This window comes from Nannospalax galili, unplaced genomic scaffold (assembly GCF_000622305.1).
Source record: "Nannospalax galili isolate Female #2095 unplaced genomic scaffold, S.galili_v1.0 scaffold340, whole genome shotgun sequence".
Taxonomy (NCBI): domain Eukaryota; kingdom Metazoa; phylum Chordata; class Mammalia; order Rodentia; family Spalacidae; genus Nannospalax; species Nannospalax galili.
The window spans coordinates 101,692-120,152 of record NW_008347519.1 but is presented as its reverse complement, the minus strand read 5'-3'; the positions used below and the strand labels follow the sequence as shown (position 1 = coordinate 120,152).

The following is an 18,461-nucleotide window of genomic DNA, read 5'->3' as shown; positions in this document are numbered from 1 at the left end:
ACAAGGCGTGATTGCCCACTTTTATGTTTACCTATCTTCTAATTAAAACTTTTTATTACATTTATTTAGTTAGTTGTGTGTGTGTGTGTGTGTGTGTGTGTGTGTGTGTGTGTGTGTACATGTCAGGCTTGTGCAGCAAGAGCTTTTACCTACTAAGACATCTCCCCAGCCTCAATGTCATGATGTGATGTCCCTTGGTTTCTAACACACTTTCTGTCTCGCCCCTATGACAAATCTCTTTTTTTTTCAGTCTTTTTGAGACAGGGTCTCCCTGTAGCCCTAGCTGTCCTGGAACTCACTATGTAGACCAGGCTGGCCTTGAACTCACAAAGATCCACCTGCCTCTGCCTTCTAAGTGCTGGGATTTAAGGCGTGCATGACCATGCCCTGCTCACCCTGTGAATATTATAATTGTTGATTATACTAGAGTTGTCTGGAAAACATAGCTTCATTTGTTGATGTCTTGTAGTACACATTGACATATCTCTGAAGTGATTATGTACACTACTTCTGGACTCATTTCCTGAAATTAATGGCACATGGTTCTTTTGGCTGATGGGGTGTGAGCGGGTAGGTGTGGGCGTTTCCTGGAGAGCTGCAAGGCTGATTTTGACATTCTTGTCAAAATTCCTGTCCTTGTCTGTCCAGAGACAGGAATTACAGAGGTCCAATTAACTACATAGCTTCCTGAGCGAGGGTGTGTGTGTGTGTGTGTGTGTGTGTGTGTGTTACTAGAGATTGAACCCAGGGCCTCATGCATGCTACCTGGGTAAGTGCTCTATCACAGGGTCTTCCTGTAGCTCCAGCTGACCTGGAACTCTATGTAGACCAGGCTGGCCTCGAACTCACAGAGATCCGCCTGCCTCTGCCTCCCAAGTGCTGGGACTAAAGGCGTGTGCCACCATGCCTGGCATCACTGCTCTTTTTTTAAAAAAAATTTGAGACAGGGCCTTGCTATGTTGCTTAAGCTGGCCTTGAATTCACCCTGTAGCACCAGACAGGCCTTGAAGTCAATATGCTCCTGCCCTAGCTATGTCCCTGTGTCCCTAGGCCCAGCTTCAACATTGTCGCTTTTGTTTTTTAATCTTTTTGAGACAGGGTCTCCCTGTAGCCTCAGCTGGCCTGGAACTCCCTATGTAAACCAGGCTGGCCTTGAACTCACAGAGCTCTGCCTGCCTCTGCCTCCTGAGTGCTGAGACTAAAGGCGTGTGCTACTATGCCTCACTCAACATTCATTGCCTCTTTACTTCCCCAGTGTTGGCACACTGTCACCATCATTAAGTAAAGTCACCACCAGAAGGAACCCCAAATGCTAGGACTCCATTTGCTCAGATGGTCTCTTTATTTGAAAAGTTAAAGAAGCTCTGGTGTGTAATAGACCTGGGCGTCTGGGTTTTGGCCTTGGTGTGTGTGCAAATAGCTTCAGTGTTCAGAGATGAAAAGTTTTAGAAATATTAATCTTGACATTTAAAGCAAATGCAGGTCCTGACACAGTACTGGATATTTTAAACTTAGTTCTTTGGTTCTCTTTCTTTTGACTTCTCTATATTGATGTAATTTCAGTGCTTTCTGCTAAGGCCACAAAAGCTGAAAAGTGAATAGTTAACATGTTAAGATATAACAGCCAAGGAATGCAGGGATGGGGAAAAGAACATGCTGGGATTTCCAGCTCTGCTGTGTTTAAGCAGCGGCTGCATGTCAGGTATTGGGAGCTAAATTCTTTTCTGGTGTTGGCACTCTGCTCTCTTCTGTGGTCTTACAACAGGCGAGGCTTTCTTGCTCTAGAACAGCCCCTTTTCTTTCTTCAGCTGCAGCTGTTTCCAGCCAGGCAGAGCAGTAAATTGCCCTCTTGTGATGCCAAACACAGCTACAAAATCCTGTTCAGAGAGGTAATTCTAAGAGAGAAAAAATTTGTAGTTAGGAGGACATGGCACCTGTTTTCTTTTCTTTTCTTTCTTTCTTTTTTTTTTTTTGACATACATTTTTTTTTTTTTTTTTTTTTTTTTTTTTTTTTTTTTTTTTTTTTTGACATAGGGTCTCCTTGTAGCTCCAACTGGCCTAGAACTTGCTACGTAGACCAGCCTAGTCTTGATCCCATAGAGATCTACGTGCTTCTGCCTCCCCAGTGCTGGGATTAAAAGTGTGCACCACCATGTCTGGCCTACTAATGCCAACACGTGGGGAGAGTGGGCAGGAGGGAGGTCTAGGGCTAGAGGTGTGACTTTGTGGTGGAGTGCTGGCTTAGTGTGCAGGAGGCCCTGGGTTTGAGTCCTTGCACCACAATCAAATGGGGGATGGAGAACGAATTCTCAGGAAGACTGCAGTAGACTTAAATTATGCATTGGCCATGGGCTCTCATTTTGACCTAAGGAGGAAGCTGACTGGGTTCACCTAGTTTATTGCCAGATAGATAATAAGTGGGCTATCTATTATGGATGAATTGTAAACATTAGATTTTGGAAGGATGGAGACTTAAACAATGTTTTGGGTTTTTTTTTTTTTTTTTTTTTTTTGCTTCATGTCATTTTTAATCCAGAACTTCACTGTGTGTGTGTGTGTGTACACACCATGCTAGGGAGTGAACCCAAGACTACTCTGAGCATCTAAAGTGTGTGCTCTACCACTGAGCTATATCTCCAGTGCCCCAGAATTTCTCAACTGCAACAGCTAATGAATCTTACCAATTTTGTACCCTTCTTAAGATTATTAGCCCGTGGCCTTTGTCTTTTTTTTTTTTTTTCCTCTGAGACAGCTTCTCATTGTAATCCAGGCTGTTGTAGAACTCGCTATGTGGTCAGTGTTCTAGAACCTGTGGTGATCCTGCCTCAGTCTCCCAAGTGCTGGATTACAGCCATGAGCCATCATGTGCAGCTAACCTGTGGCCTCTGCTTCCAAGACACTCAGTCTAGATACTTAAGACTTGGACTTGACTAGATATGTCCTGGTGGAAAATCTAGAGTCTTTTCTCAAATCAACTCTTTCTCTCTCTTTTTTTATTTTTATTTTTTTGGTCTTTTTTGAGACGGTCTCCCTATAGCCCCAGCTGGCCTGGAACTCATTATGTAGACACAGAGATCCACCTGCCTCTGCCTCCCAAGTGCTAAGATTAAAGGTGTGGTAGTCAAAATCAAATACACTCTTGATCAAGGAGAAAATTAATTTCAACATGAGTATGTTAATTTGTTCAACTAAAACCTAAGGCATGACTACCATCTGCTAGGCCCTGTTTTAGGTAGGAGAAACCAACGTCCAAACTGGATGTTACTGGGGGAGAGACAGTGAATGGCGTCTAAAGGAGAAAGTGGGCACTCAGGGAAAGAGTTAGGAAGGCTGTGGTCAAGGAAGGCTACCCTGAAGAGATGACTAAGTTGAACCGTAAATGGTAAGAAGGAGCTGGCTCCGAGGTATTCTGGGAGAAGAGCCACTCACACAGGAGCACCAGCAAGTGTAAAGACTCCAAGATAGGGATAAGCAAATTCAAGCAACAGAAAGCAGGCACCAGCAAGGGGTGGTGGGTAAGCAGAGGCTAGTGTGTGTGAGATCTCTGAGGGCAGCGGCCAGGGTATATAAGCCTTTGGATTCTTTTGTAAGTACAGTGAGAAGACATTGGAGGTACTTTCATTTTAAAAAAGATTTATTTGGGGCCTCACTCTATATCCCTGGCTGGCCTAGACCTCACTAAGGAGACCAAGCTAGCCTTGAACTCACAGAGGTATATGCCTGACTCTGCCTCCTGAGAGGCTGGAATTAAAGGCATATACCACCATGCCTGGCTTGTTTAACATTTTCTATGACATTTATTTTGTGTGTGGGCATGTACCTGCCACTTTCCATGTGGAGGTCAGAGAAAAACTTAGGGAAATGAATTGATTCTCTTCTCCCACTGTTGTGCGTCCTGGGGATTGAACTCAAATCATTAAACTTGGCTGAAAGTGTCTTTACCCTCTGAGTCATCTCATCAGTCCATGAGGTCTTTTTTAAAATAGAGCAGTATCAGTAGTATCATCCAATTTCGAAAGATCCCTGGTGGTGGGCCTGGTGGTGCGCCTTTAATTCCAGCACTCAGGAGGCAGAGGCAGGTTATCTCTCAGTTTGAAGACAGTCTGGTCTAACTTAGTAAGTTTCAGGCCAGGCAAGGTTACATAGTGAAACCTGGTCAGAGAGGGGAGGGGTTCTGGCTACTAATAATTATAATTATATGTGAGAAATGGATTCTGGGAATGGTAGGAAAGCCATTGGACCACAGTAGTCCATGATGACCTGACTAATCGTAGGGAAGTGGAGAGGAGGTGCACAGAGGCTACCTAGATTCCTGTGGGAGGTAGGAAAAACGTTCAAGAAGGAGCCTTTAGTTTTTTGTTTGACTCAGTAGCTCAGTGCCCCTTGGGAGCCTACAGTTGCCAGAACTGCTTTAGGCTCTTCACTGATTGGGTGCTTTAACTGATGGAGAGCCCCACTTCCCTCAGGTACAGTGCCTTGACCACTCACCTCTTTTTTGGCAGGGTTCACATCCTCAGGCAGCTCCTGGTTCTGACTCTTCAGTAGAACTTCAATGGGGTAATACTTTGGCTCACTGTCATTAGAATTCAGGGAGAGGGTTGCATTCTTCATATCCTAAGAGAAAAATACAGAGGGGAAAAGTCTATGTGATATTTTACATGGCCCCGGTTCTGCATGCATTTAATATTTACATTTTGGCTTATATTACTTCACCCTTTCCAATTATGTTTCATAACAGCAGTCCCCAAACCTGGGTGCATGTGAAAACCATCCAGGAAAGTTGATTCATAAGTCTAAGGGGAGTCCTTATAGCCAGATTATCATACATGCTGTGCTTGTCTTTTCTAATTAATTAATTTGTAATCCTGGGAATTGAACCCAAGGCCTTGTGCTAGGCAAATACTCTATCACTGAACTATTACAACTCCAGCTGAAAGTCCCTTCTAAGTATTATGATCACAGACCACCTCCTGACATTTTATTTAGGCCTTATATTTCCAGCCTTGTAATGCCTTCGGAGTCATCCTCAAGTACAGTTAGAAGATACTAACTATATCACCATCAGCTTTGGAATCTGACTTTGCAGAGCACAAAATGCTGACAAATATTTGATCACCTGGCGCCATGAATTCCTTTCTGATGTTGGACCCTTGGCTTTCTGACTAGGAACTCTACTTCTCCTAGCTATTAAAATAGCGATTAATGACCTAAACTGTGGGGGGCTCACTGTCAGAAACTGATAAAAGTATCATTTGGATTAGAAGCTTATTTCTGAAAAATGTTGCCAATATCCTTAATTTCTCCTGAATGTCAGAGAGAATTGAATAATAAATTTAGTTTTTGTTTTTATTGTTCTATTAGTTTTAAACCACTTTTTCCTCTTTCTTTTCTTTTCTTTTTTTTCTTTTCTTTGAGACAGGGTCTCCCTGTAGCTCCAACTGGCCTGGAACTCACTATGTAGACCAGGCTGGCCCCAGTCTCACAGAGATTCATCTGCCTCTGCCACCTGAGTGCTGGGATTAAAGGCACGCACCACCATACTTGGCTTTTTTAAATTAAAAAAATGTTTAATTTATGTGTATGAGCCTCTATGTATGTAAGTGCAGTATGTGCATGCAGTGCCCATGGAGGCCAGAAGAGGGCATTGGATCCCATGGAACTGGGCTTACAGATAGTTGTTAGCCACCATGTGGGTCCTAAGAACCAAGCCCTGGGTCCTCTGCAAGAGCAGCCAGTGTTCTTAACCAGTGAGCCATCTCTCCAACTCCTACCTTAAATTCTTGATTTTCCTATTTCTGCTTCCCAAATGCACTCCCTGCCCAGTTTTCATTTTTTTTAAACTGGTCTGCTCTAAAATGGAAAGTAGTTAAGTAAGGAACTTGGCTCTGAGAACTGCCTTTCTTTTTCCTCCACCGACTACCCACCCCCTCCCCTTTTTTTGAAATAGAGGTCTTGCTGTGTAGCCTCGGCTGGCCTTGAACTCATGATTCTCTTGCTTTTGCTTCTTAAGTGCTCGAGACCTGCTTTACTATTGAATTAAAAAAAAGAAAAGAAAAAGGGCCTGGAGAGATGGCTCAGAGCTTAAGAACACTGCTTGTTCTTGCAGAAGACCCGGGTTTGAATCCCAGAACCCACATGGCAGCTAACAACTGTCCATAACTCCAGTCCCAGGGGATCTGACAGCCTTTTCTGACCTTTGCAGGCATTGCACGACATGGGTGCACTTACCTACATGCAGGCAATACATGCAAACATAGAAAATAAATAAAAATTAAACAACAATAACTACAAAAAAAACCAAAATAAAACACCAAAACCAGCTGGGCGTGGTGGCACACGCCTTTAGTCCCAGCTCTCCAGAGGCAGAGGCAGGCGGATCTCTATGAGTTCACGACCAGCCTGGCCTACATAGTGAGTTCCAGGCCAGCTGGGGCTTCCTGTCTCAAAAGGCTCCTCCCGTTCCCCCCCCCCCAAAAAAAAACCCTTGGGGCTGGGTGTAATTCAGTGGTAGAGTGCCTCCCTAGTGGGCACTGTCCCTCCCTGGGTCTGGGGCTTCTTAAGGGAAAACCTGACTCACAGCAGTGATCTGCACGATTGCAGTGGCATCACCCAGCTCTTTCTTTAACTGTTCATATGATTTTCCTGCCTGAAAATAGAAAAAGAACCAGGATGAGGTATTTATTGTTAACAGGGGAGGGGCATTTTAGGCCTTGTGTTTACACACAAGGAAAAGCAAAAAGAGGGAGAGTCATAAAGCACTTCATTATGTGTGGACCATGAAGGCTCAGAAGGGTCTTAGGCATGATCTACACTCTTTGATGGTGCAGCTATAAGAAAAAGAGTGCAGTTGGCTAGGAGTCAGAAACGTGCTTTCCTCCTCTTGGCTCACTGTGACTTAAGTAACTGTCTGCTTAGCTTCTTCACCTGCAAAATGAGAAACAGCACTGCTGCACTGGCTCTCAGGGTGGTTGTAAAGACCAGAAAGATGGTGTGCGAGGGTGCCTTCCATTGTTCCTCACTGCTGCCTGCTGGTATCTGGGAATAGCTAACTAGACTTCCCTGCTCCGGGGTTGAGGGAGAAGAAAATAAGTCAGAGTGTGGTGTGGGAATGGGAGGAGGTGAGGTCCTGGCTTTTCTTGGCTCTTGAGTCAGTATCCCCCCTCCCCCATAAGCTCTGAGTTCTGAGGACCCTGGCAGTCAGAACATCACCCCCAATCTCTTTTCTTACACTCCAAATGTGAGGGTCCCAGGCCAGGAACCAGCCTGTGAAGGTGGGAGGCTCAAAGCCCTGTTTGATGATCAGGATGGGTGTGTCCGGGTCTCGGCCACTGGGGTGAGTGAGCAGGTACTCCTGGGCTGTCCCAAGGGCCTTCTCCTTCTCAATGGCCTCGGCGCCTATCCATAAGAACACCTGTGACACCAATTTAATAATAGTCAGTGCTTTCCTGCCAAGGTCTAAGTGCTGTTCATTTCCCCTCAGCCAGTTCTCAGCCTCATTTGTTCAGCAAACAGAAAGGTTTTCCCAGAAGCAGCTTGACATCTTTCATTTTATGCCACATGTATCTCCCAAACCTTTTATCTCCAAACCTGAGCTCTCTGAACCTGAGTTTCCTGAATTAACTGCCTGCAAAACTCCTCTTTGCTGTCTCTAAGCACCTCAAACCTCCCCAAATGTAGCTATTCTTTTCTTATTTATTATTTTTATTTATTTATTATTTTAATTTTATGTGTATAAGTGTATTGCTTGCATGTATATAAGTTCACCCGTGTTGTGCAATGCTGTGGAGGTCAGAAGAGGAGGTCAGATTCCCCTGGAACTGGAGTTAAGGACAGTTTGTAGCCACCATGTGGGTGCTGGGAATCAAACCTGGGTGTTCTGCAAAAGCAGTCAGTGCTCTTAACCGCTGAGCCATTTCTCCAGCCCCTATTATTTTATTTTCATATGTATGAGTGTATTGTCTGCATGTGTATAAGTACACCCAAGCCATGCAAGGCCCGTAGAGGTCAGAAGAAGACATCCGATCCCCTGGAACTGGAGTCAGATGGTTGTCAGCCGCCATATGGGTGCTGGGAATCGAACCTGGGTCCTCTGTGAGAGCAGCCAGCACTCTTAACCATTGACTCTTAACCATTTCTCCAGCCCCGTAGCTGTTCTTTTCAAAATGCATATCTGAATTTCTACTCTTGGTAAGTGGCATCTATTCAGTCACCTAGGGCGGAACTGGGAGTTATGTCCATAGCTCCTGTATCCAATGAGTCACAAGGACTGGCCAGTTGTCAGATCTGTCTCCATCCCTCTCTTCCTGTTCCACTGCTCTCATGTAGCCCACAGCAGCTCTTTCTTGCCCCATCGCTTTTCCAGACATAGTAGGCCAGGCTATTGCGTCTGTAACTTCCTCCTCAGCTTCATTTCTAGGGCACTTCTTTACCTTGTTTTTTGTTATTTCTTTATTTTGAGACAGGGTCTCATTCTATAGTCAAACTTACTTTCTCCCTCTGTGGCCCAGACCAGCCTTGAACTCACAGCAAACTCATGCCTCATCCTCCCCAGTGCTGGGATTATAAGCATGAGCCACCCTGCTAGGCTCATCTTGTGCTCTGATAGTGTTTCATGTTTGGCTTTCCAAGTGCCATTTCCTTTGTCCAGAAGCCCTTCCCTCCTTTGCTGCTAATGCCTATTCTTGTGATTCAGCCTGTGAGTCACCTCCTCCAGGAATCTTCTCAGAACCCCTAAGCTGTGCTGACATTTCTGCTCCCATGGCACCTTGCATACCCCTCATCATAATGCATTTATGTTTCTCTGTCTGGCCCCTCCCACCAGCCTGGGCTCTTCACTTGATGGCATCCACTTAGCACAGTGACTCCTATGGCGGAAGTTCCCTGAGCTGCTCTGAAGAAAATGGCGTATGGAGGAGGAAGGGTTGCCTTGAAGGCCTCCAGTTCATATGTCCCCTAAAAGGCCTAATTCTCTGGGTTTGGAGTCTGTCATCAATCCTAAAATAAAGAAGGGCAAGATAAACTACATACTTTGCTTCCCAAAGCAAGCTGAGAAAATTCCCAGGGATAAGGGGCTTTTTGTTTTGTTTATTTTTTGGTATTTTGAGACAGGGTTTCATTGTGTATCCCACTCTGACCTTGAACTTTAGGTTCTCTTGCCTCTACCTGCCAAGTGTAGGTAGATTGTTTCTGTGAGATTGAGGCCAGCCTGGTCTACATAGTGAGTTCCAAATCAGCTGGGGCTACAGGGAGACCCTGCCTCAAAAAAAAAAAAAAAAAAACAACAAAAAACACAAAAAACCCTACAAGCAAACAAAAAAAGATTTTATTTATTTTTATTTTATGTGTGAGTGCTTTGCTTGCATATATGTAAGTGCACCACATGTCTGTGTGAGGCCCACAGAAGCCAGAAGAGGGCACCAGGTCCCCTGGAACTGGAGTTAAGGACAAGTGTTAGCTGTTATGTGGGTGCTGGGAACTGAACCTGGGTCCTCTGGAAAAGCAATAAGTGCTCTTACCCACTGAGACATCTCTCCAGCCCTTTAAAAAATATTTTATTGGGGGCTGGAGAGATGGCTCAGTGGTTAAGAACACTGGTTGTTCTTGTAGAAGACCCAGGTTCGAATCCCAGCACCCACATGGCAGCTAACAACTGTCTGTAACTGCAGTCCCAGGGGACCGACAGCCTCTTCTGACCTGTGCAGGCATTGCACATCACGGGTGCACTTACCAATATGCAGGCAACACATGCATACACATAAAATTTTAAAAAATATATTTTATTTATTACATTTATTTTATGTGTATGAGTGTTCTACCTGCATGTATGTAAGTGCACCACATTTGTGCAATGCCCACAAAGGACAGAAGATGGCGTTGGATACTCCAGAACTGGAGTTAACAGACAACTGTGGGCCACAGGAACCAAACCCAGGTCCTCTGGAAGAATAGCAAATGCTCTTAATCACCGAGTTGTCTCTCTGGTCCTAAGGGTGGTAAGTTTTAAACATCTGTTCTGACAGTGGCATAAAGCAGCTTCTTCCTTTGAAAGTCCCTGAAAACAGTTGATTTGAAGTTGCCCAGGACTAGTGTCAGTTCAGTTAGGCTGGGGATACTATGCACAAACCAATCCCTAAACTATGGGAATCTTTGCCATTTGTCCTGAGCTCTGTGGCTGTGTCTTACCTGGTCCCAGGTGTCCAGGAGCATCACATCAGTTGGGTTCAGGTCATCCTGAGTGAAGTCTGTGACCTCAGTGACAAGGAACCGGCCAGTCTTATTGGAACATTCAAAAAGCCGGGACTGGACATCCAGAATTTCTTGCTGTAATCTGTAATACAGGCATGCAGAAGAACAGAGCTTCACTGAAATCATGTTCCCATGTTCGTATGTTTGTGTGTGTGTGTGTATGTGTGTGTGTGTGTGTGTGTGTATTTGTGTGTGTGCATATGGAGGCCAGAAGTTGATACTGGATTCTCAATCTCTCTCTGTCTCTCTGTCTCTCTGTCTCTGTCTCTGTCTCTCTCTTTCTCTCTCTCTCTCTCTCTCTCTCTCTCTCTCTCTCTCTCTCTCTCTCTCTCGTCACACTACACAGCCTTGGCAGGCAAGGGACTTGCTATGGAGACCAGGCTGACCACTTAGAGAGATCTGCTTGCCTCAGCCTCCCAAGGGCTAAGGAATAAAAGGCGTGGCTGGATAGCTTTTGTCTAGACTAGCTGGCCAGAAAGTACAAGGGATCTTGCTGTCACTGCCTCCCCAGTGCTGGGATTACAGGCACATATTGCTGCATCTGGCTTAAAACTTTTTTTAATTCATTTATTTTTATTTTTATGTGTATGTTTTGCCTGCACCATATGTGCACAATGCCTATGTAGGTTAGAAAAGGGCGTTGGATCCCTTGGAACTAGAGGTATGAACAGTTGTTAGCTGCCAACTGGGTGCTGGGAACTGAATCCAGGTCCTCAGGAAGAACAGCCAGTATTCTTAACTGCTGAGCCATCTCTCATGCTTCCTTGCTTTTTTTTTTTTTTTTTTTTTTTTTTAACATGGATTCTGGGGTGTGGAACTCAGATCCTCCAGCTTTGCACAGCAAGTACTTTACTAACTGAAACATCACCCTAGCCTAAGAATCATGTGTTTATTTTTTTTTATTTTTAATTTTTAGTCTTTTGAGACAGGGTCTCCCTGTAGTCCCAGATGTCCTGGAACTCACTATGTAGACCAGGTTGGCCTTGAACTCACAGAGATCTGCCTATCTCTGCCTCCTGAGTGCTGGGATCAAAGGCCTGTGCTACCATGCCTGAAAAGAATCATGTTTTTAAAACTACAAGGGTCTTAAGATTTGCACAAGTCACAAGCTTGGAGGCAAGGGGACCCCAGAAAGGGGGCTGCTGGGTTCACGTACCTTTTGTCATTAGCATAGGGTGTTTTCCCTCCTAGTAGGTCCCAGAATTCAGCTGGCTCTTGACCCTCAGCCACAGTATCCTCAGTGCCATCACAGAGAAGTTCAGCCAGTTCCTTAGCCATCACTCGCTCATCCCCACTTGACCCCTAAGTGAGTGAGGAGACACAGGTGTTAGAAACACAGAGCATACTGAGGGAAAGCAAGGCTTCTGAGACTGGAGTCAGGATCAGTTTTCAAGCCACAATGCCTCAGGAGAGGTTTGTCTCAATGCTAGAAAGAGGAAAGGACGACAGAGCACACAGGCAAAGGCAGGACTGGATTCTGAAACAGTGGTCACAGACAGGAGACACATTTCTTTCAGCTTCAACTGGAGTTTTAGCACATGATTTCTTTTCCCCAGTACAAATTCTAGGGTCTTACATGTGCTGGGCCAACACTCTACCTCCATAGCAACATCCCCTAGCCCTAGCAAGTAATTTTTTTTTTTTAGAAAAAATTAATTATCGTAAATTTGACTCTGTTGGGCACACGGTTCCATGAGATTTAACAAACACAGAACCATGTTAACTCAGGAGAGGTACAGAATAGTTCTCTCCTTAGTTCTCCCCAATTCCTTTGAAGTAAAGTCCTGAATCCTTAACTCTTTTTTAAAAATTTTATTTATGTTTTATGTGTATAAGTGTTATGCCTGCATGTATGTGAGTGCACCCATGTTGTGCAGTGCCTCAGGATGCAAGAAGAGTGCGTTGGATTCTCTGGACTGTAGTTATGGACGACTGTTAGCTGCCATGTGGGTGCTGGGAACAGAACCCAGGTCCTCTGCAAGAGCAGCCAGTGCTCTTAACCTCTGAGCTATCTCTCTTGTCCCTGAATCCTTAACTGTTGAAAATTACTAAGCTGTTCTCCGTCAGAATTCTTTGCCTTTTCTAGACTGTCATAATGGACTCTAATATTTAGGCTTTTAAATCTAGATTCTTTCTCTTAGCATGAATTGGTACAGTGATTCATTCCTTTTTAATTGTTGAGTACTATTCCATAGTATGGCTATACCTCTGTCTGTTTATTCATTTTATAGTTGGATTGTTTCTAATTTGAGGAGATTATGAATAAATGTGCTATATACATACATGTGCATATATTTGTTTAAATATAGGTTGTGTGTGTACATATGCTATATGTATACACATGTATGTATATGCATGTAGAGGCCAAAGTTTGCTTAGGGCATGTTCTTCTGTTGCCTTATTTTACACTTTATCTTAGCCAAAAAGCTGAGAACTGCTCTTCCCCTTTTTTTTTTTTTCTTTTTTTCTGAGATAGGTCTCTCACTGAACCTGGCGCTCTCTGATTCCACTAGACTGGCTGGCCAGTAAGCTCCAGGAATTGGTCTATCTCTGCCCCTTTTCCACCCCAGTGCTGGGGTTACAGGTGCTGTATTAGTTAGGGCAGGAACCTGGAGGCAGGAGCTGGAGCACAGGCCACGGAGGAATGTTGCTTACTGGCTTGCTCCCCTGGCCCCTGCCCAGCCAGCCCTCCTACACAACATAGGCCCACCTGCCCAGGGGTGGCACCATCTACAGTGGGCTGCCTCCCCCACCCAATAATCAAGATGCCCCACAGACATGGCCATAGGCTAGCCCAACAGAGGAAATTCCTCAATTGAAGCTCCCTCAACCCAGGTATGTCAAGTTGACACTAAAGCTGTCCAGCACAGATGTACACTACCATTCCTAGCTTCTTATTAGGTGCTGGAGATCTGAACGCAGGTCCTTGTTTTAACAGCAAAGCACTTAATCGAATGAGCCATCTCCCCAATCCCTAAAGAGAAACATTGATTTCACTTCTGTAAATACTCAGGATTAGGATTTCTGGAACATGTGGCCGAGGTGTGTTGAATGTTATTAGAAACTGTCAAACTGCATCCCGTTTTGCAGCCCTACCAACAATGCACAGGGGATTCTGCTGCTCTGTGGCCTTACACATATTTTTGTATTGTTCGTGTTTTTAGTTCTTTAACATGTACAGTGACACTTAATAATGATGTTGGGCATTTTTCTTAACTTCCCCCCCAGTTTCTTTGTTTTTTGGAATGGGGTCTTTATATGTCAGGCTGGCCTTGAACGTGAGACCCTTTTGCTTCAAACTCCATAGCTGGAATTATAGCTTCATACCACCACGCTCATTTCTCCCCATTTTATTTCTTATTTTTCTTAAAATTTATTTATTTTCTTTTTAAAAAATATTTTTATTTATTATTTTTATTTTTCATGTGTATGCGTGTATTGCCTGCATGTAGGTAAGTGCACCTGTGTCGTGAAATGCCAGCGGAGGACAGAAGAGGCTGTCCGATTCCCTGGAACCGGAGTTACAGACAGTTGTTAGCTGCCATGTGGGTGCTGGGATTCAAACCCAGGTCCTTTGCAAGAACAGTCAGTGTTCTTAACCGCTGAGCCATCTCTCCAGCCCCTATTTATTTATTTTCATTTTATGTGTATGAGTGTATTGCCTGCATGTAAGTACACCTGTGTCATTCAATGCCCTAGGAGGTCAGAAGAGGGCATTGGATCCCCTGGAACTGGAGATACAGATGGTTGTTAGCCACCAAGTGGGCGCTGGGATTCAAACCTGGGTCCTCTGCAAGAGTAGCCAATGCTCTTAACTGCTGAGCCATCTCTCCAGCCCCATTTTTCCCCATTTTAAAGTTGATTAATTAATTACTGTATGTTTGTATGATGGAGGTCAGCAGAAAACTTTTGGAAGTTAGTTTTCTCCTTCCACAGTGTAGTCTGGGGGGCAAACTAAAGTTACTGGGTTTGTGTAGCAAGCACTTTTGTCCTCTGAGCCACCTCGCTGGTTTCCCCCTACCCCCAGACCTTGTTTTTGGAGATAGGGTCTCATTATGTTGCCTAGGAAATCCGGCCTCAAACTCATGATCTCTTGCCTCAGCCTCCCAAGTGCTGAAATTCCAGGCACACATCACCATGCTTGACCTTTAATTGTCCTTTTAGGCACTAATGTGATATAAAGCGACAGCGTTACCTTTTGCATTTCTGTTCTTGTTAGCACCTGTGCTGTCATGTGGGAAAGGCACTGATCCAGTCTGCATGTAGATGAGTGCCTGCCATGTCTCTGGGGGTTAAGCAGGGCTGGTGTTGATTTTCTAATGGGGACCACTTGTGGGGTAGGTGGGTGATTCCTTTGAAGATTCTTTAGGCAAAAGTCCCCCTCTTTGGGGGGACTGTGCCAGTCTAATCTTTGGTTCTTTTGACTGTGCTGACAGGACCACGGTGGTCTCCAAGGGGCTGACCTGACCCCTGAGCTCAGCCATCCTACCTTGCCATACCACAGGTAGTGCTCTGCTTGGGTTTGCAGCAGAAAGACATCATTAGAGTTCAGGGAGGAGGCAAAGGCTGGGACTTCCACTGCTTTTGTGTTGGATTTGTTATTTCCTTGAATCTGGAAGAGTCTTACTGGAGGGTCAGGCTCTGCATTTCCCTTCCTGGAAGTCCCACCCTAGAGGGAAGAAAAAATGGGTTCAGATCTCCAGAGCACTCGGCTGACTGTGGTGGACTTGTGATTGTGGACACCATCCCAACCCTTCAGGAGCTCCTAGGCCAAACAGAAGGATACTATTAGTCTAATTCTGAGAACAACCTATGCCAGGCTCTGGGACCACTGGGTAGTATCTTACGCCACCTCACTGACCTCAGAATAACTCTATATAAAGTAGGTATTATTTCACAGGGCAGACGAGGAAACAGGCTGGGAAAGTGGCTTACATAGGACAAGAAGGGGACCTGACTCCAGACTTCCGTGATACCTAGCATGTGACTTTATCATTGTCTGCCCATGCTTCAGCCAGGGCTCCAAGGAAGGGCCTTGGACTTGAAGAGGGGCACATTTGTAGGTAAAGTGTGGCCAGGTTGGGATGGTGCAAGGTGGGGAGCTGGGCCTGCACAGATAATGTGACTCAAATAGTGAAACGTCATGATTACTGACTAGCTAGTGGTTTGGACTTGAAGACCTAGGCATTTGGGATTCCTTTGAGTGTCTGACACAGACAACTCCCTCTTTTGTCTCTGGCTAAGCCAGGCCTTATTCTCCACCCCACTCCCTTTGCCTGTTCCATGGCCCCCTACTGGCTTGTCAGTTCTCAGCATTCCTGCTCAGGTTACAGTTTTATCTGCCAGTTCTCACCTCATAGATAACCAGCTTTCCCTTGAAGATGGACATGAAGTGGCGTGGCTCCTTTCCCATGCTCACTCGAACCTGCACAGGGACCCCATCAAACTGCTGATCCACCTCCACAGCCTGGTAGGCTGAGGCTGCCAGCTCATCCTGTGAGGCATGTCGACCCTGCAGAGGTGAGAGGGTAGTGATGGACACCAGTCCAGTAGCCAGGGAGGCATTGGACCCAACGCTAAAAGCTTGTGCCTGGCCTACCTGCCAGATGTACAGGATGTACTGGGGCTTCCCGTTCACCTCGTATGTGTAAAGGACCAGATAGCAGTCTCCCCCATAGAAGAAGCCATACCATTGCCGTTCCACGGGGACCAGCTCCAGGTTCTCAATTCTCCAGACCTGGGCAGGAGAAAACATAATTCCCCAGAGACAGGCGACATGTTCAGAGAGAATGCCACCTGAAGGGATCTGGGTGATGTTTAAACAGAGCCCAGGGGGATGAGGTGCTGAGATGCATCCCAAGTGGCCCTTCCCTCTCTGGATCTTTTCTATTCCAGCTCATCACATTTGTATAATGTGACTCCTGAGAAGGGGGTTGTGCAGGCCCAGTGCCTCTGGTCATGCTGCTGGATCTTTCTTTGCAGGCTGAGTGATGTTTTGAATATATCTATCAGGTGATAGTCCATTGGGGGATATGCCTCTCACTTCCCCGACAGCATTGTGTAGAAAACAGCCAGCTCCAGGACTCTTAGAGAATAGGAGGCCATGTTGGGAGTGGGGTATGGAGAGCCAAGCAGAGTGGCCTGCCCTCCTCTGCAGCAGTAATTACCCTGGAGGTCTAGTGCCGCCTTCAGCAGGCTCACCTCAACTTTCCCATTGCCATCGTCTACCATTCTTTCCTGGGCAGCCACCTCTGGCTTGGTGTGTAGCAGAGTCACATCAAACTTGTCCTGAAAAATTTTAGCTGCAGAGAAGGGGTTGGAAAAAGCCAAATGAATGAGATGCATTCATACCTCTTTCTAGATCTGCGTGGAAAAGGATGCTCCAGGGGCAAGCTCACCGATTTTACCAATGCTGAAAGTTTTTCCCAGGCCTGTGGTCTGGTCCTTCACTGACCACTTCTGGAACAACTGTTTGAACATGGCCGACTCAGCACCATCATTGACAGTCTCTACATTGGTACTGCTGGGGTAGCCCTTCATCTTGATGAAGTCCTGTGAACCCCACCCCCATACAGAAGCAGCTCAGTCAGGCAGTATGCTAAGTTTTTTGCTCATTTGTTAATTCATTCCTCTGAAGTCAGTTGAGGGATTTCTTCCTCCTCATCCCCAGCAGGCAGAGTCAAATTCTAACTTCTGTCTAGCCATCAAGCAACCTAACTCAAAAAGATGACTGAATAGAACATCTTGGCATTTCTTCATTAGCCTACCATGATTATGATTATTATTAATTGATTTTTCAAAACCATCTATGTAACTCTATGACTTAAAAAATTATTTATCTATTGTGTATGAGTGCTTTACCTGCATGTACACCACGTATGTGCAATATGTGAAGAGGCCAGAAGGGGACATAGGATCCCCCAGAACTGGAATTAAGGGCTGGTGTTAGCCACCCAGTGGATGCTGGGAATGGAACCTGGGTCCTCTGCAAGGGTAACCGGTGATCTTAATCACTGAGCCATCTCTCCAGTCCCTTTGTATGGTAATCATGTGCTCATTTATTGTTTAATTAAAAAAAAATTTTATGTGTATGAGTATACTGCCTACACGTAGGTAGGTGCACCCGTGTCATACAGTGTCCATGGAGGTCAGAAGAGGGCATTGGATCCCCTGGAACTGGAGTTATGGATGGTTATTAGCCTCCATGTGGGTGCTGGGAACTGAACCTAGGTCCTCTGCAACAGTCAGTGCTCTTAACCACTGAGCCATCTCCCAGCTTCTCATTTATTGCTTTTTTTTTTTGGTCTTTTTGAGACAGGGTCTCTCTGTAGCCCCAGCTGTCCTGGAACTCACTATGTAGACCAGGCTGGACTTGAACTCACAGAGAGCCACCTACCTCTGTCTCCCGAGTGCCACAACACCTGGCTTCATTTATTGCTTTTAAGCACATGTCACTTGGGTCATCTACTGGGTTTGCAGGAGTTCCACCCCCCCCTTAAAAAAGCTCCTTGAGGATAGAGCCATTAATCTGGACATGTGACATGTGCTATCCCTTTCAATAATAACAGCACCTTCCATGGAGCAGTTGCTGTATCATTTTGGGTACTTTACAAATGGTTTTAACATTAACAGCTCTCTTGGAGATAGGGATGTCTTGGTACCTATCTACAGGGATACTGACAGAACTATTTCAGTAGTGTTCATCTATAGTGCCTACCAGTGCTTTGGACATGGCTGCCTGTTTTTCAACCTTTGTGGCTCCTCTGCCTTTCCACACGTAGATCTTGGCTCCACTTTGATCCAGGATGTAGCAGTCCTGAAGCAGTCAGGAATAAATATGGTTACTGACACTCAAGACAGAGGAAGGGCTTGGCCCAGGGTCTGCCTTTGAAACCATGCCTAGCTTCCCCAAGCTGAGCCCCACTGAGCACTACTTACATCATGACTCAGTAGATCCTGGACCAGAGGCCGTGTTGCCACCTCTGTGACCGCCAGCTGCCCAGCTGCATCTGAGACCCTGGTGATGGAGAGGGGTTAGCCTGCACCTTCTCTCTGTAAAGCCCCCTAGTTAACTTAATGTTTTAGTGGGAAGAATTTGACTTCCTTTTAAATTATTTATTTGCTTTATTTATTATTTATTTATTTATTTTGGTCTTTTTGAGACAGGGCCTCCCTGTAGCCCCAGCTGTCCTGGAACCCACTATGTAGACCAGGCT

The 18,461-nt window shown here is 45.4% G+C and overlaps 1 protein-coding gene across 1 annotated transcript in view; it reads right to left on the bottom strand.

Moving 5' to 3' along the window:
* Nucleotides 1-1,576: 1,576 nt before the first annotated feature.
* The window catches only part of Avil (advillin), a 24,165-nt gene continuing 7,280 nt past the window's right edge, over nucleotides 1,577-18,461 (bottom strand). The window contains exons 7-19 of the mRNA XM_008844036.1: nucleotides 18,184-18,262; nucleotides 17,963-18,061; nucleotides 16,644-16,797; nucleotides 16,447-16,547; nucleotides 15,845-15,982; nucleotides 15,599-15,757; nucleotides 14,735-14,914; nucleotides 11,402-11,547; nucleotides 10,183-10,327; nucleotides 7,229-7,411; nucleotides 6,578-6,646; nucleotides 4,489-4,614; nucleotides 1,577-1,895 (exon numbers count right to left, since the gene is read on the bottom strand). Coding sequence (XP_008842258.1) covers nucleotides 1,782-1,895; nucleotides 4,489-4,614; nucleotides 6,578-6,646; nucleotides 7,229-7,411; nucleotides 10,183-10,327; nucleotides 11,402-11,547; nucleotides 14,735-14,914; nucleotides 15,599-15,757; nucleotides 15,845-15,982; nucleotides 16,447-16,547; nucleotides 16,644-16,797; nucleotides 17,963-18,061; nucleotides 18,184-18,262 — 1,693 coding nt within the window. The 3' untranslated portion in view covers nucleotides 1,577-1,781. The remainder of the gene's footprint in view (nucleotides 1,896-4,488; nucleotides 4,615-6,577; nucleotides 6,647-7,228; nucleotides 7,412-10,182; nucleotides 10,328-11,401; nucleotides 11,548-14,734; nucleotides 14,915-15,598; nucleotides 15,758-15,844; nucleotides 15,983-16,446; nucleotides 16,548-16,643; nucleotides 16,798-17,962; nucleotides 18,062-18,183; nucleotides 18,263-18,461) is intronic.